The following is a 14,303-nucleotide window of genomic DNA, read 5'->3' as shown; positions in this document are numbered from 1 at the left end:
AACGGGACAGTGATCTCTTTCCCACTTCGGCCATGCACTAGCTTTCCCCCTCAGCGTCATAGGCTTCTCCCGCTAATGCTAGCACACTTCCCAGTTGTAAAGAGGCATAGATGCCGGCAGAAGTACAAGTATTATGATGGAGGAATGAGAATTATATATAATACTGTAACGCCTGGAGAACAAAGAGCATCGAGTAAGACAATTCACTTGGAGACTCTTCCCCATTCGATTTATTGTGTGCTCCATTGGAGAATTTCTTATCTCTCTTTGGTTGGTAATTATTTTGACGTTATCGGTCAGTAGAGACCTTTCCCCGCCGTCACGTCCCGCCCCTCTCTCACCCCTCCTCCATAATTTAGGGTGAGAAAAACCATTCCAGTTTCCGGGGGGCCCTTTCGCTTCGGTAATTATAATTTCAGCCGGATATTTTTTCTTCGGGGCACCCCCGGTTTGAGTTCCCTCCTCCACCCCTTCTACCACTCCTCCCACTCCTCCTCTCTCTCTCTCCCTCCCTATCCTGTGTCATAGGATACTCTTTATCCTCCATTGTCTCCCCCAAAGGCAAGACGCACTGTACCCCGCCCCTATCACAGTTGTCTTCTAATCTAGCCAGCGCAGTCCCTTCGCCCGTGCCCGAATCCCCGTGGGGTCCACTCGCACAATTAAACTTTTCTGTTGCCACACGTAACTGAACGTCAGCTGGGAAAACGCAGTCAAACTCCTGCTCCCCCCTCCCCCCCCCTCCCATCTTTCGCCCAACAAACGAGTTTTGGGTTGTTTGCCGTGCAATTGATCAAACCTATCCTCAGATTTGAAATTTTATCGCCCCAGCACACGAACATTTTATATCCTATTCGTTCGAAGAGCGAGGCTGATTTAGCTCTGATTACGCTTTACCCGATCGAGCCAAAGGATGGCCCCTGCTTATGAGAGCGAGATCGAAGAAATTGAAGAACCCGTGAACATCTACAATTACCAGAATACCCCTGAAAATCGCTCATGGGCCGGTGCTTTGCCACTCAAGCAGGGCCTTTACGACCCTGAATTGGAGAAGGATGCGTGCGGCGTAAGGTTTGCAGCGTAATTGTTCCCCCGTGCCCAAAATTATCCAAGAATTGTGCTAACGATGGTTCAGGAACATCAAAGGAATTGCTAGCCACAAGATCCTCAGTGATGCTCGGAGTCTGCTATGCAACATGACCCATCGAGGGGCTGTGGGTTCTGATGCCCGTGATGGTGATGGAGCAGGTGTTATGACATCCATTCCTCACAAATTCTTTGTAAAGGAGTTTACAGGATCGTCGGGATTTGTTCTACCCCCGCAGGGCCAATATGCCGTCGGGAACCTGTTCTTCAAACCAAGTGAGGAGGTTCTCATCGAGAGCAAGAATACTTTCATCGAACTCGCAGATTCGTTGGGTCTTCGGGTGTTAGGTTGGCGAGAAGTTCCACGCGATAGTGCTCTTCTGGGTCCGGCGGCGTTGTCTCGTGAACCCACGATACTTCAACCCTTTGTCGTCCTGAGGAGCCGATACGGGGAAGGAGAAAAGCCCGAAAATACAGACGCTGAGAGCTTTGACGAGAAATATTTCGAACGGCAACTCTTCATTCTGCGCAAAGTTAGCACGAAAAAGATCGGTTTACACAATTGGTTCTATATTTGCTCTCTGAGCAATAAAAATATTGTATACAAAGGTCAATTGGCACCTGTACAAGTTTATACCTATTACCATGACTTGGTTAACGTCGATTATGCCGTCCACTTTGCCCTCGTCCACTCTCGTTTCTCCACAAACACCTTCCCCAGTTGGGACCGCGCCCAGCCCCTACGGTGGGTAGCTCACAATGGTAATACATCAAACCCTTCACTTGGATATGCGCACGGGGCTGATATTAGGGGTAGGTGAGATTAACACGCTGCGTGGTAACAAAAATTGGATGCGAGCACGTGAAGGCCAGATGAAATCTGCTAAGTTTGGAGAAGAGCTGGAGCAGTTATACCCCATCATCGAGGAGGGGGGGTCCGATTCTGCGGCGTTTGATAACGTTCTTGAGCTGCTTACTATAAATGGTGTCCTTTCCCTACCGGAGACCATTATGATGATGGTTCCCGAAGCCTGGCAAGATAATGCTCTGATGGACCCCAAGAAAGTGGCCTTCTATGAATGGGCTGCCTGCTTGATGGAGCCTTGGGACGGCCCAGCATTGTTTACTTTCGCGGATGGGAGATACTGTGGTGCTACATTGGATCGTAACGGCTTAAGGCCATGTAGATTCTACGTAACGGATGACGACCGCATTATTTGTGCATCCGAAGTCGGCACTATCTTGATCGATCCAGAGCACATTATCCAGAAGGGTAGATTGAAGCCTGGGAGGATGCTTTTAGTAGATACTGTGGAAGGGCGGATAGTTGATGATAAGGAGCTGAAGATGGGGGTGTCTTCTCGGTTCGATTTCACTTCATGGGTCGAAGAACAATTACTCACCATTAAGAAAGTATATAACCAGTTGGAGAGTTCGGGTGTTCGCCTTGAACCTTCATTGGACGATAATAGCTTGCAAAATGACCCCCGTTTGCTTGCCTTTGGGTACTCATTCGAGCAGGTCAGCCTGATTCTAGGACCGATGGTAAGTCACTGCGTCTCACTCGAGCAACCATTTTCCTTCTAATATTTCCTGCAGGCTGCAGACTCTAAGGAAGCGCTTGGTTCCATGGGTAATGATGCCCCATTGGCTTGTCTAGCAAAACAGCCCCGTCTTTTGTACGAGTATTTCCGTCAGCTTTTTGCGCAGGTCACAAACCCACCCATCGATCCAATCCGTGAGGCCATTGTCATGTCTCTTGAATGCTATGTTGGGCCCCAGGGCAATGTCCTCGAGATGGGTCCATCCCAATGCCATCGTCTGCTTCTCCCTTCACCGGTCCTTTCACCGAACGAGTTTAATGCGTTGACGAGTATCCAACAAGTTAACAATAGCTGGACTGTTCACACCATCGACATCACATTCCCCAAGGAACAGGGGGTGCCAGGGTACATTAACGCTCTTGACGAGGTGTGCATGCAGGCGAGCAAGGCGATTGAGAAAGGTGACAAAGTGCTCGTTCTTTCCGATCGTAACACTTCTGCCGATCGTGTGCCATTATCAGCGCTTCTTGCCTGTGGTGGTGTCCACCACCACCTTGTGCGAAATAGAATGCGTTCCAAAATTGCCCTAGTCATTGAGACCGCTGAGGCAAGGGAGGTGCATCACCTTTGTGTGCTTTTAGGATACGGCGCGGACGCTATTTGCCCCTATCTTGCCATGGAGTGTATCTTGAAGATGAATCGCGAAAAGCTGATTAGGGGAGGTCTTTCCGATGAGAAAGTTGTGGACAATTTCAAGCATTCCTGTGATGGCGGTATCCTCAAGGTCATGAGTAAAATGGGTATCTCGACTTTGCAGAGTTATAAGGGTGCTCAGATTTTCGAGGCATTGGGTGTTGATGATTCTGTTGTTGACAGGTGCTTTACCGGAACTGCGACGCGTATCAAGGGAATCACGCTAGATTTTATTGCGCAAGATGCCTTTGCTCTCCACGAGACCGGATATCCAAGCCGTAAGATCGTTTCTATCCCTGGGCTTCCCGAGACGGGTGAATACCATTGGCGCGATGGTGGTGAATCCCACGTCAACGACCCAGTCAGTATTGCAAACATCCAAGATGCTGTCCGAACGAAGAACGACAAGTCTTACGAAGCATATTCCCTCTCGGAGTACGAACAAATAAAAAACTGTACTCTGCGTGGACTATTGGATTTTGATTTCTCTAGTTCAAAGCCAATTCCAATAGACCAGGTCGAACCTTGGACCGAAATAGTTCGCCGTTTCTGTACAGGTGCCATGTCTTATGGATCCATCTCTATGGAATCGCACTCTACGCTTGCTGTAGCTATGAATAGGCTAGGAGGGAAGTCAAACACCGGTGAAGGTGGCGAGGATCCTGAGAGAAGTCAGATATTAGAAAACGGGGACACCATGAGATCCGCTATCAAGCAAGTCGCTTCTGGACGTTTTGGTGTCACATCTCACTACTTGGCCGACTCGGATGAGCTCCAGATCAAAATGGCTCAGGGAGCAAAGCCGGGAGAAGGTGGGGAGCTTCCCGGGCATAAGGTCTCGCAATCTATTGCTCGCACCCGGCATTCAACCCCTGGCGTGGGTCTCATCTCTCCGCCGCCTCACCACGACATCTACTCTATCGAAGACTTGAAGCAGCTCATTTACGATTTGAAATGTGCTAATCCTCGATCAAGGGTTTCGGTGAAGCTTGTATCTGAGACTGGTGTTGGAATTGTTGCCTCCGGAGTAGCCAAAGCCAAGGCTGACCACATTCTCATTTCCGGGCATGATGGTGGTACCGGTGCATCTCGCTGGACTGGTATTAAATATGCCGGATTGCCCTGGGAACTTGGCCTGGCTGAGACACATCAAACTCTAGTCTTAAACGACTTGCGTGGTCGTGTCATTGTGCAAACTGATGGACAGCTGCGTACCGGACGTGATGTTGCGATTGCATGTCTCCTTGGTGCAGAAGAGTGGGGTTTCGCGACAACACCCCTCATCGCCATGGGATGTATTATGATGAGAAGTAGCTCCCCTTAAATGAATCTCATGGCGTTCTCCTGTGCTAATTATATAATACAGAATGCCATTTGAACACTTGCCCTGTTGGTATCGCCACCCAAGATCCTGAGCTGCGAAAGAAGTTCACCGGTACCCCCGAGAACGTTATTAATTTCTTCTACTACGTTGCCAACGAGCTCCGCGCCATCATGGCAAGACTAGGTTTCAGAACCATCAATGAAATGATCGGTCGTTCGGAGAAACTTCTCGTAAGAAGAGATCTTATGACTGAGAAAACGAATAACATTGACTTGTCTCTGATATTAACGCCCGCTCATACACTTCGCCCTGGTGTTGCTACATATAACGTCAGGAAACAGGATCACCGTCTGCACGTACGACTCGACAATAAATTGATTGACGAATCGGAGTATACCCTAGAGAAAGGTATTCCCACTCGCATCGAGTCCGATATAGTCAACACGGATCGCGCACTTGGTGCCACACTTTCCTATCGAATCAGTCGAAAGATGGGGGAGGCGGGTTTAGAGCCAGACTCTGTCCATGTCAATCTTAGAGGGTCAGCCGGTCAATCGTTTGGAGCCTTCCTTGCTCCTGGGGTTACACTCGAACTCGAGGGTGATGCCAACGACTATGTTGGAAAAGGGTTATCCGGTGGTCGCGTCGTCATTTACCCTCCCAGAAACGCCACCTACAAAGCTGAGGAGAACATTATTGTCGGTAATGTGTGTCTTTATGGCGCTACTGCTGGTCAATGTTTCTTTCGCGGCGTTGCTGCCGAGCGTTTCGCCGTCAGGAACTCGGGTGCAACTGCTGTCGTTGAGGGTGTTGGAGATCACGGATGTGAGTATATGACAGGAGGTCGGGTCATCATTTTGGGCGAGACCGGTCGTAACTTTGCAGCCGGAATGTCTGGAGGTATCGCTTATGTTCTCGATATAAAGCAGAACTTTGCCTCTAAGGTCAACATGGAAATGGTTGAGCTCTCCGGCGTTGAAGATGCTCATGAAATCTCCTGGGTTAGAGGCCTTGTCGAAGACCATTACCAATTCACCGGCTCCGAACTAGCCAAACGGATCCTCCTTGATTACCGCAGGGCTCTTCCTAGATTCGTAAAAGTCCTTCCCACCGATTACAAGAGAGTTCTGGAAGAGGAAGCACGAAAATCGAAGGTCTCCCAATACCCATTAGGTCTACTTCCCGGCAACCCGGTCCGCGAGCAGCATGAGAAACAGCTGGCAAAGGAGGAGGTAGACAAGCACAAGCATGTGGCTGCTATGACTGATTTGGAAGACAGTATTTTGGATACAAAGGCCGAGAAGAAGTCTGCCTTGGTACTCAACAAGACGAAAGGTTTCATGCTCTACTCCCGCCGTCATGAGAAGTATCGGAACTCCAAAACACGTACAAAGGATTGGCAAGAACTCAGCAGACGATTGGACGAGGATGAGCTCAAGTATCAGTCCGCCCGTTGTATGGACTGCGGTGTCCCCTTCTGCCAGAGCGATACCGGTTGCCCCATCTCGAACATCATCCCCAAGGTTGGTTCCTTGTATGCTTTTCCGTTGCTTCAAGATCGCAAGCTAACTCATTCCTTTAGTGGAACGAACTCGTTTTCCAAAACCAATGGAAGAATGCCCTCTTAAAACTTCTTCAAACCAATCCATTTCCCGAGTATACAGGGCGCGTTTGCCCAGCTCCTTGTGAAGGTGCTTGTGTTCTAGGTATCAACGAGGATCCAGGTTTGTCTCCTATGGATGGTGTTTACCATGATATAACCTGACTTAACTTTGAGCAGTTGGGATCAAGAACATCGAGTGTGCAATCATTGACCGTGGTTTTGAGATGGGTTGGATGATTCCTACGCCGCCCGAAGTTCGCACTGGAAAGAAGGTTGCAATCATTGGCTCCGGTCCTGCTGGTTTGGCAGCTGCCGATAGTTTGAACAAAGCCGGCCACCTCGTTGTCGTGTATGAGAGGGCCGATCGTATTGGTGGTTTGCTAATGTAAAGGCCCCCGCTGCCTTTGAACGGATTGTCTTGGAGATGCTAATTCGGCGTAGGTACGGTATTCCGAACATGAAGCTCGACAAATCAATCGTCCAGCGGAGAACAGATTTCATGGCCGCTGAAGGTATCAAATTTGTCACTGGTACTCACGTAGGCGAGGACATAAAACTCTCTTCCCTTAGGGAACAAAATGAAGCCGTTATCATTGCGACCGGTGCTACAGTTGCCAGAGACCTCCCGATCCCTAATCGAAATCTTGATGGTATTCATTATGCTATGAGTAAGTCAATTTCACCACCGTCTCACAGTCCTAGCTGACCAACTTTATAGCTTTCCTCCATGCCAATACCAAGTCTTTGCTCGACTCAACCCATGAGGATGGCAAATATATCAGTGCAAAGGGCAAGGATGTCATCGTTATCGGTGGAGGTGATACCGGTAACGACTGTATTGGTACCGCTGTTCGTCACGGTGCAAAGTCAGTTGTCAACTTCGAGTTACTTCCTCAACCACCGAACGAGAGAGCCAGGGACAACCCTTGGCCGCAATGGCCTAAGGTGTACAGAATTGACTATGGCCACTCAGAGGTTAAGGCACGATATGGAAAGGATCCTAGAGAATACTGTGTCATGAGCAAGGAGTTTGTAAGTGATGGCGGCGGCAAGGTCAAGGGTATCAACACAGTCCGTGTGGAGTGGGCCAGGAGCTCTCGCGGGGGTTGGGACATGAAGCAAGTCGAAGGATCCGAACAGTTCTTCCCTGCAGATCTTGTGCTCCTCTCAATGGGTTTCTTGGGCCCGGAGGACAGAGTATTGGGTGATATCGAGAGAGACGCTCGGAAGAATGTCAAGACACCCCCGGGAGCCTACTCTACTTCCATGCCTGGTGTCTTTGCCGCTGGTGATTGCCGAAGAGGACAAAGCTTAATTGTCTGGTAAGTTACTGCGATCTCAGAGAACTGTTGGGAGTGATTTCTCTAACAAATGGTCCTTTCTCTTACAGGGGTATCAATGAAGGTCGGCAATGCGCACGAGAAGTCGACCAGCACTTGATGAACACTACGCAGCTGCCCGTCTCTGGAGGTATTGTTCACAGGGCCCCAGTCACAGCCGAAATCTTGGGCCGTGCGGAGAGAGTCCCTCTCCAGTCAATCGCTATAGCAGCCGCCTAAACTGCCTAAACTGCTATCGGGAATGCCCCTTTTTTTTATCTTCGTTTACATTAAGTCATCAAATTAGGGGGTGCAGGATAAAAGGTCATCATTTGTTTATTCGGTTCTCTGTTTCGCTCGAAGTCACTTCCAGCAACCTTCCGTTAAAAATTAAGCACTGTTCTTCACTTCTCTGTGTGATATTACATGATGGTTACTTTGCGGTCTATTTGGTTGCTTTACGTTTTTTTATTTCTCTCTTCGTTCTCCTTCCCATCATACTATTCAATGTACTTATTCCCCGAAAAAAATTTAACCGGATGTCTTACATTTTCTTGGGCATCACCAGGAATTTTAGGTCCTATTCGACGTGCCATCTGACTCTCCCGGCGTTTTTACCGCGAATGAAATATTTTATTTATGATAACACGGGACATTCTCGGCTTTAAAGTTAACTCAAGTTGCAAGCCCCCTAAAGTTTACCGGCCCCTGTTTTCGCCACAATTATCACCAAGACCACTTCTATGTGGATAAGGCTTTTCCTGTGCGCCTTGGTCAAAGGGATTCGAGCTTTGGCGGGAGTTGGATCCGCGAGAGACTTTTTTTTTCTTTCTTTTTTTCATATTGTGGCGCGCCAAACAATGCCTAAACCTATCAAAATACAATAAATCCTAGTAAGCTTAGAGAGATAGCCACTCCTCATGCCTGATTACTCTCAACATGACCCATACTGTATCCCATCACAGCACGTTACTCTTTCAAACAAACCCCCCCCCCCCCGAACATTGCATCTGTTTTCCTTTCCCCCCCTCCACTAGGACTTTCTTTACGACCCTTGTGTTTTCTGTGGGACTCGGTACAGGATAGTGCCGATGTTAAGGGCACTCCTTGTTCAATCCCACACTTCACCGTGCACCCCTCTTCCCCTCTCTATCTCCTATCATACCCCTCAAATTTACCTCTGTAAGCGGGAGCAGCGCACACCCTCTAGCAATCAGCAACGCTCCCCCTCTCCTGAAAAACGTGAGACCCCTAGGTAAGGCTCTGTGGGGGCGGGGGGACTTGTCAGGTGTGCGGTTTGCGCGCTGTTCGATCACTCCTCTCTGAACTACCACCCCGGCATTCATTAGTCTGCCTGCTGTCACGGACAATCACCCAAACAACCACACCGATAAGGGAGTTCTTCTTCATGCTACTATACGCTGTCCAACTCCCCGCTTAAAGTCCCCTATCAAGTTAGTCCCTGACTGGAGCGATAGTTGTGACCAGATTATCATCGCCTCCGCTCCCGTTCTCATACGGTCACCTTCCGGTACTCCCCCATCCTGGGTGTTCGGGGGGGGGGTGTATACCATATGGTATCGCTAGCGAGCAGGCTCAACAGCAGGTGACGAAAAGAAAAAAATATATATATTCCTTTTCGTACGCTGAACAGAAGGTTCTATGCCATCCGTCGTCCTCACGGTCGCCATTGCCACTGAGCTGTCGTGAGCGTCCCGTGCCGGTCGGTATACAGCAAGGGGTGCGCGGTGCTAATGCGCGTCTTTTCCGGACTTATCATGGTAGTCGGCCCGCGCTCTTCGCCCTCACGAAATGCGTTATTTTGGTCATGAAGTATCACTCGGGTCGTTCAATCTTGTGTTATGATACCTACCATAAAGGGGGTTTCTATCATACTAAATTTTATTACTCATTTTTTTACGATAATTATGGCAAAAGATGCGCCGAGATGAGAACCTTGCCCACTTACTCCCGAACGAGAGGGAGCCTGAAATGGACATACATATATACCATACTTTGGACATTCCGAATCTTTTTTTGAAATTTCTTCTTCCAGGGATAAGTTTCAAGTGATAACATCTGTGGGGATGTAATGGCTCAAAAAAAAAAAAAAAACCCCCCACCCGCTGTTTTGGTGTGTTTTGGCCTCTAATCCGGCTACCAAACGAACGACCTTTGTTTGTTTGCTTGAGAGGTAGAGGGGTGTTTCGTTGTTGAGTCGCGCGTGTGATAATGGGATATCAGTCTGGACTCGACAGAAGGAAGTTTGCACACCCCAAGTGATGCTCTGGCATCGTGCCAACTCGTAATCCGCGAGAGAATGGCGCTTTCGTGATGCGGTACAATACTTTCGGAACGTGATAAATGGCAACTAAAGCTACAAGTTCCATCTAGGATATCTCGATAGTGAGAAATGCCGCGCTACGCTAAACAAGTTATTGTAACGCTACGACAAGAGTAGAGATACTGTCAAAAGTCTATACAATCCCAGGTGTCTGTCTATCTACAGGCTCGCATATTGTACAATGATATATACCAACAACGACAACAAAAATAAGGCAGAGGGAGAAAACGCACCCACTAACATGGCCACCACTACCTCACGCAATATACATATAAAAAGGCCACAAATAGTCAAATCCGATCATAGCCTAACCTATTTACCATTCCCATTCGTCTCCTTCTCATCAGCCTTCTTCTCCCATGCCTCGCGCTCATGGATCATCTGGTCAAGCACGGTTATCATGCCAGCCGTCCCTCGCACATCAGCGGTCAATGCCCCAACCGCTTCTTCGATCTTGGGAACCGTGGATTCCCAAACCATCCTGTGGAAAACCATCTTCGTAGTTGAACTCGACAAGCTAGTCAATCTCTCCTTCAAGGCATAAGTCTCACCACGGCACGAAGCATCCAGTGCTTTCGCTCTCAAAATATTAGCTACTGACAGGGCGGCTGCAGCTTTAATCTTCTTCTTATTCGCTCTGATGACGGCGGCGGATTCAGGACTAGCATTTATCAGCCTCCGGGATAGGCTGGTAATGGACTCCGCATCGGCTTTTATGCTTTTGTGCCCCTTCTTTATGAACGGATCCTCGAGGGTGGCTCTTATTAGCCGGCTAATGTGGTAGTCCTTGCGGAGAGTGGCGAAGTCGATGTTGGTGATCTCATGCGGCTGTAATGTTTCTAGATCGAGATTGGGGTTTAAAAGGAGGGATCGGTGGTATGCTAGCCGTCGCTGCTCGATAGGGATGTTCGGGTCCGAGAGGGATATCTGAGTTACTTGCGAATTGAGGCCCCGGACGTGTTCGGGTTGGTTGGGACCGGTGCCCCCTGGCCAATCACCTGGGTGCGAGGGTGGAGGGTGTAGTGGAATTAAAGAAAGAGTTGCGATTTTATCTTTTTTTTCTTTGGTTTTGTCCTTTTCTTCTTTTTGTGATGATTTTCTGGTTGCTTTCGGTCCGGGCGTCAGATTCGAATTTATTGGTGTTTCTTTTGATGATGGGCTGCATAGAAAATAGAAATGATTAGGGTAAGGTTGTATTAATTAATGGAGAGCAAAGGAGAGTTTGATGAACTTGGAAAGCGTGTAGAGTTTAATACCCGGTGGTTAGTGGCTTACGTCTCAGGAAACCAAAAAGGGATCCGAAGAGCCCCGGGGGCTTCTCCGCTGGTGCATCCACCGGCTGTATTTCTCGGGGCTCAGATTCCTCCGGCGGAGCCGTTCGTTCCTCTTGATGATCGAGTACCGCTTGCTCTCGTTCCGGCGGGGGCGGGGGATGCGGTGCCCGTAGGAGCAGCTCATTCCGAGATCTAATCTCCGCCATATCAAATCCCTGGATCCCAGCACTCCAGTTAGATCTCTCATGTAACAGTACGGTGAGGGAGAGGGGTAATAAAGAATGAATATAACTTACGGCACCCTTCCTAGCCACCGGATCCGCCAAATTGAGCTTCCTAGGGATCAACCAAAATTGCACACGAACCCCCCTAGCCTCCTGCACAGCCAATTCAAATAGCAGCTTCTCCCAGGCATCCTTTCCGGAAATCGGCTTTCCCCCGGCTTTCCAGCCCTTCGCCGCCCACTTCTCGGCTAGTTCGCACACGCCCATGACCACGTATTCTGCATCGCAGGCCAGAACAACTTTGTCAAACCCTTCCTCACGCCACGGCCTCAATTGAAGCGCAATGACGGCGGCCCAGATTTCTGCCACTCCCGACGCGCTGTCGTCCCCATCGTACTCTTCCAGCCTGCCGTAGACGTTGTCCTCCCGACGGAAGTATACACCGTAGCCAGGGCGTGAATCTAACTTTCCAGACGATATGCAGGACCCGTCTATGAAGAGGAGTACTTGCTTGGGGTCTCCATTGCGAATCAGTCGTTGGGAGGGCACCGGGGCGGAATTCGATGCGAAGGAGAATTCGCTGAGTGGCGTGCTCTGCGGTGAAGGTGGCACAAAGCGGCGGGGGTGGTGTTTGAGATCCATGAAAAGTTTTTCGAGGCGGATATCCAGTGGTGATGGTTTTCCGGATTTGGCAGCCGGGGTGAGAACAATTGGATTATCCGTCCCCGCCATTCCATCTCCTCCGCCCTGGGATCCTAGCGCCTCCAGAGCCTCAATTCGGTTGAACAATGTCGCAATATCTTGCTTCGTCGTAGACATGTACATATCTGCCACCTTTGTCGTGACCAGGTTCGGAATTGTCTTCTCGACATTACCAAGCTTCGAAACGAAGCCGTTTAGCCTGTGCTCAGCAGCATTGACCTTCGTCTCCACATCACCAACTCGATTAGCCCCCTTCCCGATCTGCCCACTTTGAGATTGAATCTTGTTCTCCATTTCCCTGACCCTCCTCTCGATTGCATCCACCCCAGCACTCTTTCCCTTGACCGCCTTGAGCTCGGCGGCCTGGGCGGCCAGCATCTCCTCCAACTTTTCCACCCTCTCGTTCAATGCCTCCGTCTCCGAGCTCCTAGCCGTGGAGGAAATGTAGGCCGCCTGAGCAAACACCAGATCCTCCAGTTTCTCCATCTTCGCGATCTGTCTGTTCGCACTGGTGCTGCCGGTGCTGCTAGTGGTGCCACACCCACCACTGCTACTACGCAGGGGTGGAAGAGCGTGCATACCCCGACGGCAAGGAGGACATTTCGGCAATCGAAGAATTTCACAGGACGGGAGCCTCATTGGGTGGTGGTGCTGATGTCGGAGGTGTGTTGGCGGTGATAATGGGCGAACGCGTCCACTCGGTGGACGATGTTTTGCTGTTGTGGTGATCATTACCGGTAAAAAACAAAAAAAAGACTCACCCTCTTTTTTTTAACTGGCGTTTGTTTGTTTGTGCGGCTTTGACAGGAGCATGATGGAAGCTTGTGCAGGCTCTGCTAGGGTTGGGGCTGAATCCGGTTTCGTATCATATCATATCATACCCTATCATATTAGGGGAAAAACGGGACTTGTTTGGTTGCTAAGCCGAGGGTTTCGGGTTCGGGGTGAGCCCTAACAGCGGCGAGCAATTATTCTTTTCCTTTTTTTTTTTTCTTTTTTTCCCATGGAGGGGGAACATCTTGAAATCGGATTAATTATTCAAGACTCGTGCCTTAAGAAACCCCAGACAGCTAGGGGGGACCCAATCACCTCGTCGTCATCACCCAAGCAATAATTGACGGGGGAAGCGATAAAGCAGACTGCTGTGAGAAACTTTATTCATCCCCGCAGACCCTGAAGTGAAACTCGGGGCAATCTGATTCTGATGAAAAGAACCCTCACCATGACACTATAAGCGATAAACATGGCAGCTAGGCTCTAACCTAGACCTAAACCCATCGCAAAAGACATGATCCAATCAATACTGGCATGATACGAATATTACACCACAACACCACCGCCGCCGCCAAACCACAAACTGGCAGAAAGCGTGTATCATGATATAAGCAATAGCAAGATAGCCATTACTGTATCCACGCGCCACTATTGGACACCCTCCCCCCTCCCTCCGGTAAACTTTAAGGGTATCCTTCGAATACCCTTCATTCCACTCTTTGTCCAATTACATCTATACAGCACGGTATCATAATTCCCCCATAATGCCCCCCTCGACCCGACCCCCGCACAGCACATCACTCGGAAAGAAGTAATATGTGCGGATCATATACCGGTAGTGACGCAACCGCGGCACGTGTGTAGCAGCTCAAACCCACGGCGGGCAGTAGGCATTGGTGATCTACCGGTAGCCCGTTAAAGTGGAGGATGGTTGTCGTGATAGAGTTAGCCGCAAGCTTATGGGGGGGGGGCAACATCAGGCGGTTGTTAAAACATACAAGATGGGAGAAGAGGTCTGGGAAGGCTTATCTTACTGCGTCTCAGGATGGTATCAGAAGGACAACATGATACCACTGCCCCACCCAACCCCCACAATCCAAGGAATACCTCCTGAATACTGCGCATCCCAGTGACGAAATCGCCCCAAAGTATGATATTCTTAGATTGACTTGACCAGCATGTGGTCCGTCCAGAGGCACAGCAGTCGGGATGGTGGAAGAGCATCATCCCAAGGCTGTATCACGAGAACAAGGCTTGTGCGTCTACATACCGGTACCTGGAGGGTGTCAGAACCAGGGTGTCGTGAGACAGTCACTCAAGTTACCTGCACCTGAGTGGTACCTCATGTCGAGTGATAAACGAACAGGGCCGCCTCAGCTACCGGTATCGAACGACTCACCCTGGCGCAGCGTCTTG

General features: G+C 49.6%; 4 protein-coding genes; 3 read left to right on the top strand and 1 right to left on the bottom strand.

The window, feature by feature from the left end:
- Positions 1 to 913: 913 nt before the first annotated feature.
- Positions 914 to 1,156, top strand: GSTUM_00002452001 (uncharacterized protein; the record flags this gene model as incomplete). The annotated part of the gene is made up of 3 exons (XM_002836220.1): positions 914 to 1,007; positions 1,052 to 1,080; positions 1,136 to 1,156. The coding sequence occupies 3 exons, from the start codon at positions 914 to 916 to the stop codon at positions 1,154 to 1,156; spliced, it is 144 nt and encodes a 47-aa protein (XP_002836266.1).
- Positions 1,157 to 1,196: 40 nt separating this feature from the next.
- Positions 1,197 to 5,914, top strand: GSTUM_00002451001 (uncharacterized protein; the record flags this gene model as incomplete). Its single annotated transcript, XM_002836219.1, has 6 exons — positions 1,197 to 1,848; positions 1,904 to 2,631; positions 2,686 to 4,633; positions 4,690 to 5,741; positions 5,771 to 5,840; positions 5,874 to 5,914. The coding sequence occupies 6 exons, from the start codon at positions 1,197 to 1,199 to the stop codon at positions 5,912 to 5,914; spliced, it is 4,491 nt and encodes a 1,496-aa protein (XP_002836265.1).
- Positions 5,915 to 5,918: 4 nt separating this feature from the next.
- Positions 5,919 to 8,128, top strand: GSTUM_00002450001 (uncharacterized protein). XM_002836218.2 has 6 exons: positions 5,919 to 6,170; positions 6,230 to 6,371; positions 6,428 to 6,635; positions 6,692 to 6,918; positions 6,969 to 7,572; positions 7,641 to 8,128. Exons 1-6 carry the CDS (start codon positions 5,988 to 5,990, stop codon positions 7,807 to 7,809), a joined length of 1,533 nt encoding a protein of 510 aa, XP_002836264.1. The 5' UTR covers positions 5,919 to 5,987; the 3' UTR covers positions 7,810 to 8,128.
- Positions 8,129 to 9,990: 1,862 nt separating this feature from the next.
- On the bottom strand, positions 9,991 to 13,866 carry GSTUM_00002449001 (uncharacterized protein). XM_002836217.2 has 3 exons: positions 11,484 to 13,866; positions 11,170 to 11,402; positions 9,991 to 11,072 (listed from the first exon to the last, which is right to left on the bottom strand). The coding sequence occupies exons 1-3, from the start codon at positions 12,750 to 12,752 to the stop codon at positions 10,226 to 10,228; spliced, it is 2,349 nt and encodes a 782-aa protein (XP_002836263.1). The 5' UTR covers positions 12,753 to 13,866; the 3' UTR covers positions 9,991 to 10,225.
- Positions 13,867 to 14,303: the final 437 nt, after the last annotated feature.

This window comes from Tuber melanosporum (genome assembly GCF_000151645.1).
Source record: "Tuber melanosporum whole genome shotgun sequence assembly, scaffold_136, strain Mel28".
Classification (NCBI taxonomy): domain Eukaryota; kingdom Fungi; phylum Ascomycota; class Pezizomycetes; order Pezizales; family Tuberaceae; genus Tuber; species Tuber melanosporum.
The sequence above is the reverse complement of the archived record's forward strand: the minus strand, read 5'-3'. Positions and strand labels throughout refer to the sequence as shown.